General features: G+C 44.7%; 2 protein-coding genes across 2 annotated transcripts; both read right to left on the reverse strand.

The window, feature by feature from the left end:
- Positions 1 to 294: 294 nt before the first annotated feature.
- LOC115200851 (peripherin-2) lies at positions 295 to 6,272 on the reverse strand. Its single transcript, XM_029763971.1, has 3 exons — positions 5,243 to 6,272; positions 2,366 to 2,612; positions 295 to 1,051 (listed from the first exon to the last, which is right to left on the reverse strand). The coding sequence occupies exons 1-3, from the start codon at positions 5,821 to 5,823 to the stop codon at positions 845 to 847; spliced, it is 1,035 nt and encodes a 344-aa protein (XP_029619831.1). The 5' UTR covers positions 5,824 to 6,272; the 3' UTR covers positions 295 to 844.
- Positions 6,273 to 7,147: 875 nt separating this feature from the next.
- LOC115201221 (tubulin-specific chaperone C) lies at positions 7,148 to 8,855 on the reverse strand. Its single transcript, XM_029764657.1, has 2 exons — positions 8,236 to 8,855; positions 7,148 to 8,104 (listed from the first exon to the last, which is right to left on the reverse strand). The coding sequence occupies exons 1-2, from the start codon at positions 8,800 to 8,802 to the stop codon at positions 7,637 to 7,639; spliced, it is 1,035 nt and encodes a 344-aa protein (XP_029620517.1). The 5' UTR covers positions 8,803 to 8,855; the 3' UTR covers positions 7,148 to 7,636.
- Positions 8,856 to 9,431: the final 576 nt, after the last annotated feature.

Consider the following 9,431-nt stretch of genomic DNA (forward strand, 5'->3'; position numbering starts at 1 on the left):
TCAAAATGTTTTAAGATAAAACTCTCTGGTCCTTGGGTGATCAATTAACCTTTCCACTTTAACCTCCTTTCTGGGATGGAGGGTCGCGTAGCAACCACCAGCCCCACACCATCCTTAAAACGCAACATACCTGCTTTCCTGACCTTACTCTTAACATATATATATATATATATATACACACACACACACACACACACATATATATATACACACACACATACATATATACACACACACACACATACATATATATATATATATATATATATATATATTCTCAATACAATGCAAACATCTGACGTTATGCATTTTCATGACAGTGTATAGTGTTTTGATGTTTTTCCTCTCGTTTTGTAAAAAAAAGGGGTACAAATAAAGTTGTAAAATATGAACATGAAATAGAGCAGAATTATACAGAATGTTAGAAAACACACAGAGAGCATCCCATCAAATGGGAACTGCTTCGCAGGTTAACAAAGCTGGGGTTGGAGGGAGTGTGTGTTGAAAAATCATGAGGTTTAGAAAAAGTGTATTGTGAGTGTGTGAGTGTGTGTGTGTGTGTGTATTGGGGTGGAGGAGGGCATATTGGAAAGTCAATTTATCAATTGGTTATAATATAACTTACACATACATTCATGCATTCGTACATTCAAAATATCCTATGTGCTGGCATGTACTCAGGATCTGTCCACTTGTGTCCATTTTAGTTTTCCCTTCAGATGGCCAGAATCGTGTGTGTTGTGCACATATGTGTGTATTTTGTGTAATAAATGCAAAGGAGGTGGTCAATCTCCCTCTCTTCCCTTTGGTGGGAGTGGTCTCAGTTTGTGTGGGCATATCTTGATCAGCTCACCGTGGCAACACCATCCACTCCGCCCTCCTCCACTGCGTTACCCTTGCTCATGGCTTTCATCTTGTCCATGATGTCAGTAAACGTCTCCTTCACCGTCTTCTCCAGGATCCAGCCTTCGCTTTCACTCTCTGGGTCTTCTGGGTTGGCCAGGTTGCACTGGGACGTGTTCACGTACTGGAGGCCGATCATCACAATAACCTACAGAGGGTAAAGAGAGACATATTAGTTACAGCTAGACTGGACTAGGACTACAGCTAGCGTGTGTGAAGAGCTACACCTGGCCTGAAGTAAGAGCTAGCTGTACTGAAAGTGAAAACCCACCATAACTAAGTCTAACCCTACATTAACCAACCTACAGGGGTAGACCCAGAGAGTGATAGACACTTCAGCCTGCACTAACAGCTGTAGGTAATGGATCACACCAATCAGCATTTGACAATTGAATATGTTCCACATAAACACATCAAACCAGTCTGAAGCACGGAGTTAAAAACAGAGAATCACACTAACAGGGAAAGCAACAACAAGCAAAAGCAATCATAAGTTTGCTAATGTAGTAGCATAGCGTACAGAAGTAAATATTTTTTTTTTTTTTTTACCTCTACACTATCTGTGTTTCTGATTGGTCATTTTATAACCCCCAGTATTTGATCAGGAGTCTGATTTCCATAATTGGTCCCTCCCCCAAATTAAGACATCACTCCACCTCTCACAAGGCTATCGTAAGGTAATACCATGGAGACAGTTGCGTAACCATGGCTATTCCAGGTAAGAGATAGCCATGGTTGTTTCTGTCCCTGATAAGCTTCAGCAGATTGAGTCCAGGTTTTCAGTACATATTAAGTACTGTAAGATTTCTAGAACAGAGATTTGCTGTCCTTAGTAATATATGTTTTACAAATACCAAAACAGCTAAAAATGTATAGTAACACTTCTCTCATACTTCTTCAGATAATTTATTCTGAAAAGAGTGAGTTGCACCAAGAGACAAACAGCGCTTGTTCAAGGGCAGCCATTTTGCTTTTTTGTCTGCGTAGGCCGATGGGGGTTATAGACTTTTGCGCCAACCAAAATCAGTAACACACCTGATTCAACTAACCAACCAAGAATCTTCTTCAATATGGACTTAATTAGTCTTAATTAGTCTGCTTTGGTTGTTGTGAAAGCCTGCATCCACACGGGCCCACAGGATTACCAGTACAGCAGTCTAGTTACCAGCCCTGTGTACTACTGTTGTAAGCCTTACAGGTGAAGCTGCCTCTACGCGTGTGTCTGTGTGTACCGCTGTAAGCCTAGCAGGTGATGCAGCCTCTATAGAAGAGAGCAGCAGGTGTAGCAGCAGACCGCACATGACCTGGAAACATGACTAAGGCAGGAGTGATGGAGGGGTGGAGGAACTCTGGATCTAGCCAGGCATCTGGGGCAACTTTGTCATCTCTCAGTGATGAACGCCATCACAAAATAATCACCCCACGCCTTTGAAAAGCGAGTAAGGGGGAGTATTTTCCTTACCTCCAGAATAGCAACCAGAAGCACCAGGGCTCCTATGGTGTTCATCATGCCTCCGTAGTAGGATATCAGTGCGTCGCTGCAGCCCCGTTTCCAGATGTTCAGGTCCTCAGTGTGGTGGTCATAGGAGTAGTGGGCCGTGTTGTTGGTCACCTGGTACTGGATGCAGGGCCGAGGGGAGCTGGGGTTACAGCAGCTGAATGGAACAGCATCCATCAGGTACTTCCCATCCACGTTGCTGCCGATACGACTGGGGGTGAAAAGGCAAAGGACAGAGGTTAGGGTATTATGGGTTAGGGTCAGTGCATTGTGTGCTAGGTTCAAGGTCTTATGGGGTTAGGGGAGTGAAAAGGTAGCCATCCATTGGGTACTTCGCATCCACATTACTGCTGAAGCGAATGGGGGTCAGAGGGCAAAGGTCAGAGGGCAGAGGTTAGGGTCAGGGTAATATATGAAAGTGCTACCCAATCCATCTATCATCATGTACTGTAAGTGTGAGGAAGTGCTAGTGAACTACCAGCATTTAGAAAGGTAGGTTTAGGCTGAAAGAACATCTACAACAAAGTCACTCATACCTTGACACAACCTAACACTGATTTTTCATTCAGTATCCATGATAGAGGGTTTACAGTGCTTGCATTGTTTCTGACTCAGAGCTGAAATCAGTTCACAGTGTACCTGGTAAAGAGAGGATCATGAAGGTCTATCAGTCTCTCACATGCTGTTTGAATGGGATTAACCCCATTAGCTCCTCCCTACTGTGAACACGGTGTCTTCACACTGGCTTTGGGAAGAAACAGTGCAAAGGAAAACTAATACTGTCACTTGCTTTCCAACAAAGGTGCCTGAGCCAAGAACTCTGCTCACATTGGGAAGGAACAATAATACTTCCACTATACCTCGCTTTCCAACATAAACAGATATGCACACTGAAGATGAGAAAAACATTCAGCAACTCTTGGAGGACACATCTTCCTTGGAAAGATGCACATACAGTATATCTGCCAAATACTCCGAAATTACAGCAAAAGGATATGGAAAATCATGCTGCACACCACTTATGAATGATCTCTCCCAGAGTTACTTTCCTCTCCTACACTGAGAGGGCATTTCACAGGATGTATTGAAATTGTATTCATAAATTGATGATTGATCCATTACTTTGAATGAAGATGAATTGCCTAAATGGAATTAGTCTAGCTAATAGATGGCTGGATATACAGTAGTAGTAAACCTCGTTGTGGCTTGTCAACAGAGTTGTAGTTGACGGCTAATCAATCATGCAGTTTGTAGATCGTCTGAGTAGATGAGGATTATCCTAACAAAGTGAGACTGAATGGACTGACTGTGACAGCAGTAATCTTTGATTCTGTAGGAGGAAGTGTGCATTTGGCCTTTGGGTGGTCTGGTGGTGGGGTTTCAATTGTGATTGACAGGTGTAGGGCAGTTCTAAATTAGCATTATGGAAAGGGTGGTGTGATAGCCTAGCAGGTAGCCAAGTGGTTAGAGTGTTGGGCCAGTAACTGAAAGGTTGCTAGAACGAATCCCCGAGCTGACAAGGTAAAAATCTGTTGTTCTACCCCTGAACGAGGCAGTTAACCTACTGTTCCTAGACCGTCATTGTAAATAAGAATTTGTTCTTAACTGACTTGCCTAGTTAAATAAAGGTTAAATAAAAATGTGACAGGGACACAGATCATTCCCAGTCATTCCCAACAATATGGACATGGAATTACACTCTGTTGGGAGTACTGACACTGTAGGTTAACGCTGACACAGATCAGGGGTGGGAAACACTTAGCAGGACCTTGATTTGCCGAATCAGGTGTATTACAGTAGGGCTAGAGCCAAAACGTGCATAGATCTCCAGGAAGAGGGTTTGCAGGCCCTGCTTTAGATAATTTGTTTCCTGAAAGATAAGCAATTTAGGCAGGACTAAGATGTGGTCCTTTAACAGCCCATAGCCCATCATCGTCATCATCAACCCTGAATCAAAAGAGCATGCAGCTAATATCTCATTGAGGTCCTATTGGTTAATCACTGTGTCTAGCTAAGCCCTTATTGGTCAATAATTTTCGTAAGTGAATGGTTGGCCAATCACTGTCTCTACGCAAGGCCTTGTTGGCTAACACTGTCTCTCTCTCTAGACAGGTCTACTCCCAGACCATCACCAGGCCGCATGTTGATTGGTTAGCACATAAGCCTGAAGGATGAGGAAATGTGGTACAAGAAGATTGGCCACTAAGAACTCACAGGCTCACACACACATTCGCACACATGGTGAATGCACACCTGAGAACACTTACAATGAAAACTGTCCCTTTTTACAACCACACACTTGATATCACTTACACTGAAAACCAACACTTGAAACACCTGCACCCAAACACACCTTACACCCATACACTGTAAAACAAACCCTTACATCATTCCCCTTCAACTCTCACAGAAAGCTCACCTCCCTCCCCACCAACCACTTTCGTTATTACTCCACACTGAATCCCCCTCACCTCCCGTAAATCGAAAACCAACCCACACGTATGCACAGCCCCATCACCACCTCTAACACTAAAACCTCAAATCCACTGAACCTGTAATCCCTCCTTTACCTTATAATCGAACGTGACCCTTTTACATTGCTTACAGCCCCCCTCCTTGCACCTGCAATCCATTTATACTGAACACCCATTAAGAACAGTGAACTCACCATAACCTAACCCTACAATCTCCATTCATGCCATTTGTTGGTGTGGGCCTAATATATAGGCCTCTTACTTAAAAAAAACTTACATCACTACATTATAACCACCTAATAGTTAGGGATAGGGTTGGGATAGCTTTAGAACTGATCCTAGAGCTGTCGCTAATATCATGACTCACTCTTTTACTTCCTTGGCGCTGAAGTCCAGGTAGCGGTTGCTGACCCACTGGATCTCGAACCAGTCCCTGAAGTTGTTGTTGCCGCAGCAACGGAACTCAATCTGCATCTGGTCCAAAGTCCTCTTCATGTAGCAGCGTCCCGGTGTGTCTGTGTCCTTGTAGAACTTCAGGGCGTTCTTCAGGCCCTCGGCCAGCGTGAACTGGAGAGGAATCCTCATCAGGGTGCAGAGCAGAGCCGTCAGCACCAGGAGACAATTGAAAGCCACACAGGAGAGTAGGAAGGGTTTGAGCATAGGCTTCCACCTGGAGAACTTGATAGGGTCTAAGGAGTCGTAGCAGATCTTGCCACCCATGGCGTTGATCCCACAAGCCAGCAGCCCCACGACAATTAGTAAGTTAGGAACGAAGTGGCTCTCGTTGTTGTCCATCATCTCCGAGCGCTTACGCAGTTCGATCTTAAAGAACAGCCCCATGCTGAAGACGAGCACGCCTGCCATCACTGAGAACCAGTACATCAGCCATAGGAACTGGGCTAGCTTCACCCGCTTCTTCAGGTCAAACTTGACTACCATTAGTGCCATGGTGGCAACCTAGGGATATTCCTTACCTATACACAAGGAAAAGACACTACTGAGATGAGATATAGCTCTAAGGTCTGGTCCTTCTTCTGGATGTCCCAGCCAGCGGAGTTTCAGCTGTTCTCGTTAAGCGGTTTGAACCGTTGATTCCCTGTAAGGTGGTTTCAGCCGTTCTCTTCGTCTCTCAGTCTCTCCTGCAGCTCATCCAGCAGTGCAGGACTGTCAGCTCAGGCAAGGATCTGTAATCCATCCCAGAGAGAAGGAGCAGAGGTAAAGAAAGAGGAGTGCGGTTATTCCTTCAGGGCCCTCTCCTCTCCCATAGTGGCCGGACCCTACAAAGAATACTCACCCAGACAGATGACAGAACACAGGGTCACACTTGCCCCCTTGCCTTGGTTCTAAACTTTCCCTCCAAAAACGTTGAAATCAACAGGTGAGGCTAATCGTGATGTTCCTTTCACTGGTTGGAAGAGGATTGAGGAAGATCCTCCAGATTCCAGGCGGAGGGGAGGTGCGTCATGATAATCCCCTGTACGTAGCCTGATCCCATTTACAGAAATCCCTCTCCAGAAGATGAGCCTGGCTGTAAGCTGTTGCCAGGAGACATAATTGTTTTGAATGCTCACATGGTCATTGTCCCCCTGATCGAATGCACAGTTAACGGACAGTTAACGGTTGACGGAGAGTGGAGTGGAGACGTGGAACTACGCCGTGCTGCACTTTTGGAAGGTGTCCCTGGGTTCAGACGAGGAAGAATGTTTACAGTGTAGTCACCTAAGATGTTTCAGTAAACCACCCAAAAACCATGTAAGCCCCTCAGACTCACCATGACCCACTTAACTCCACCTACACTGAGCAGTCAATAACAACAACCTGCCCGTCTCTCACCTGTAGTAAGGAAGCAAGCAGATTAAGCCATAGGTGTTTGTGTCTACACTAACAGGACTATGACGCACAACAGGCCAGCAGACCTGATGACACCTTCAGTAGTTGGCAGAACTTGTGACAGAGCAAGAGATCAGAGAAACCAGAAGAGCATACTGGTGTTAGTGTACCTGAGGGCGGAGATCAGCACTGTCACTACAGCAGTATGATATTGACCTCAAATGAGTTAGCTATCTCATGGGAAGAGTGGGGACAGGATGTGGAAAGGGGAAGAAACCATTAGGGGCATGCACAGATTAAGACTAGTCCTGGACTAAATAGCATTTTCAATAGAGATTCCTAGGAATTTGAGGACTAGGCTTAATCTGTGTACGGGAAACCACCCCTAACTGTTTCAGTAAATTATTTCATGCACAATTAAAGACAAGTGTAAGAAAGACAGATTGGTGTCAGCCAAACCCTTTATTCACATCTCTAGTATTTACTCAAGACCACTTAGTCAGAAGAACAGATACAGCGAGGTATTTAGTGCTCTATAGATGGGAGAATAATGACAGAACAAGTGCTGTTTGTAAACATAAGATGGCATTTAAGGACTAAGATGGTCCTTCCTGACTAAATGAACATGTAATAAGCTGTGTTACAGTACATTACCTGTTGTTAACATATTCTGTTTATTGCTCAGAGTATGGTCGTGAGAAAGCAGTAATGCAGCAACTTTTTCCTCCTTGTGAGGAAATATTAAAGATTTCAGGCAGCACACTGAATATTACCCAATATTTATTTTTAATGGTTAACCCTGTCAGGACATCTATGGAACAACTCATCAGCATGAAAAGCAAAGTCACGTAAGGCCTTGTCACATCAGGGCTGAATGAAAATAAGAAAACTTCATTTGTTTGATTGACAGGCTCTTTGTATACTAATGTCTCTAGGAGTCCCACTCAGTTCTTCTCTCAGTTTCTGGAATGACAGACCAGTTAGGAGATTGGGTACCTAAGGCCAGCCAGTTAAAATCATCCACCTCGTTCCAGTTGTTCCTCTCCCGGTCCAGACCAGACACCTTGAAGTCCTGGTCCAGACCCAGGTAGGACCAGGCAAAGGGGGCAAAGCGCACCCCTTGGCAATCCTCTATGATGGCGCGGCTGGTGACATGCAGATAGACCTGTGTGTCGGTGGTGTGGTGAGTGCGTAGCTGTTGGCATGGGAAGGAGAGGGTGCTGCCGGTGCAGTGGTCCACGAACACAGAGCTGGACACTGGCCCAGAGAAGATTTCACAGTTCTGGACGTGTTTGATGTGGACGGTGCTGGGGGAGCCCAGGAGTCTGACCTTGCAGTTGGTCAGGTGGGTCAGTAGAACATCCTGTTGTTTAATCTCCTCCCCTGACTTGGTCAGCACCTGCCAAAAATAAAGTGGTCATCAGACATTTAAGATACATACCTGCAAAGAGTAGAATCTAAACCACAATTGACTAGAGACAAACATTCTCAGAAGAAATGATTGAGTCTTGTTATGTTAGGGACTGTTACCTGGGCCTCAAAGTGGGAGAAGCCACACTGCTCTGGGGGGCTTATGGCTCCGTCCACTTTAGTTCGGCCAGAATCCTTGGGTGTTACAGGTGGAGCTGGTGGGTCTACTTTGGGTGCATTTGCTGCGCGCGACCTAAAGGCGAACTTCTTCTTGGGGAGAATCTCGTCTCTCTTCTCGGCCAGAGAGTTCTGTAGTTTCTGGAGCGCCGCCTGGGCCTGTCTCAGCTCGTACTGCGGTAAAAACACCATGCTATCGTTTAGAAACTTCTGGAGGAGCTGTGTTTTAGTAGTCACTTCCTCCAAGGTTTGAGTGGCCAGGGCGCGGTCAGTAGCCCCCGAACAGCCCTCCAGTAACTCCTCGATAGTCGCCTTTTCACTACTGAACGTCGCGGTGAAGAACCCACTCTTCTCCTCCGTGACAGACTGGCTATTTTTCGCTTCTTTCTTTCTCTCCACGTCCTCAAGCCTATCTTGTTCTCGTTTCAGCATCCTGTCCGGGATCTTAATGCCGGACTCACTGGGACCAGAATCCTCGTTTCCCTGACAAATACCACTCTCCACGTCCATGTTTTCACTGATGTTGTTTGTATCCGCAAAGATTCGGATACGGTTGCTTCGTAACAAACGGTCTTCTTATTGGATAAATCTCTCCTCTCTTGTGACTATACTGTCATTCCATTGGTGGATTAGGGAGCGTTGTTCGCTACGTTCTCCCACTCCCACCCAAGTTCATGCATAATTGTTTAAACCCATAACAAATAGCCAGTGGTGGAAAAAGTACCCAATGTTCATACTTGAGTAAAAGTAACGTTACGTTAATAGAAAATGACTAAAGTAAAAGTCACCCAGTAAAATATTACTTGAGTAAAAGTCTAAAAATATTTGGTTTTAAATATACGTAAGTATCAAAAGTAAATCAAAAGTAAATGTTTTTCTAAAATATACTTAAGTATCAAAAGTAAAAGTATCAATTATTTCAATTTTCTTATATTAAGCAAACCAGACAGCATGATTTAAAAAAATTTATAATAATTTACGGAGCGCTAGTGTCACACTCCAACACTTAGACATCATTTACTAATGAAGCATTTGTGTTTGGTGAGTCTGCCAGATCAGATGCAGTAGGGATGACCAGGGATTTTCTCTTGATAAGTGTGTGAATTGGACCCGTTTCCTGTCCTGCTAAGCATTCAAAA

This window comes from Salmo trutta, chromosome 10, assembly GCF_901001165.1.
Source record: "Salmo trutta chromosome 10, fSalTru1.1, whole genome shotgun sequence".
In the NCBI taxonomy this organism is placed as follows: domain Eukaryota; kingdom Metazoa; phylum Chordata; class Actinopteri; order Salmoniformes; family Salmonidae; genus Salmo; species Salmo trutta.

Excerpts from the sequence above, each read along its gene's own strand:
- LOC115200851 (XM_029763971.1), bottom strand. The coding sequence starts at position 5,823 with ATGGCACTAATGGTAGTCAAGTTTGACCTGAAGAAGCGGGTGAAGCTA. Across the intron at positions 2,613-5,242 it reads AGCGCCAAGGAAGTAAAAGA|TCGTATCGGCAGCAACGTGG; the intron begins GTGAGTCATGAT and ends TTTCACCCCCAG. Across the intron at positions 1,052-2,365 it reads TTCTGGTTGCTATTCTGGAG|GTTATTGTGATGATCGGCCT; the intron begins GTAAGGAAAATA and ends TACCCTCTGTAG.
- LOC115201221 (XM_029764657.1), bottom strand. The coding sequence starts at position 8,802 with ATGGACGTGGAGAGTGGTATTTGTCAGGGAAACGAGGATTCTGGTCCC. Across the intron at positions 8,105-8,235 it reads TCTCCCACTTTGAGGCCCAG|GTGCTGACCAAGTCAGGGGA; the intron begins GTAACAGTCCCT and ends TATTTTTGGCAG.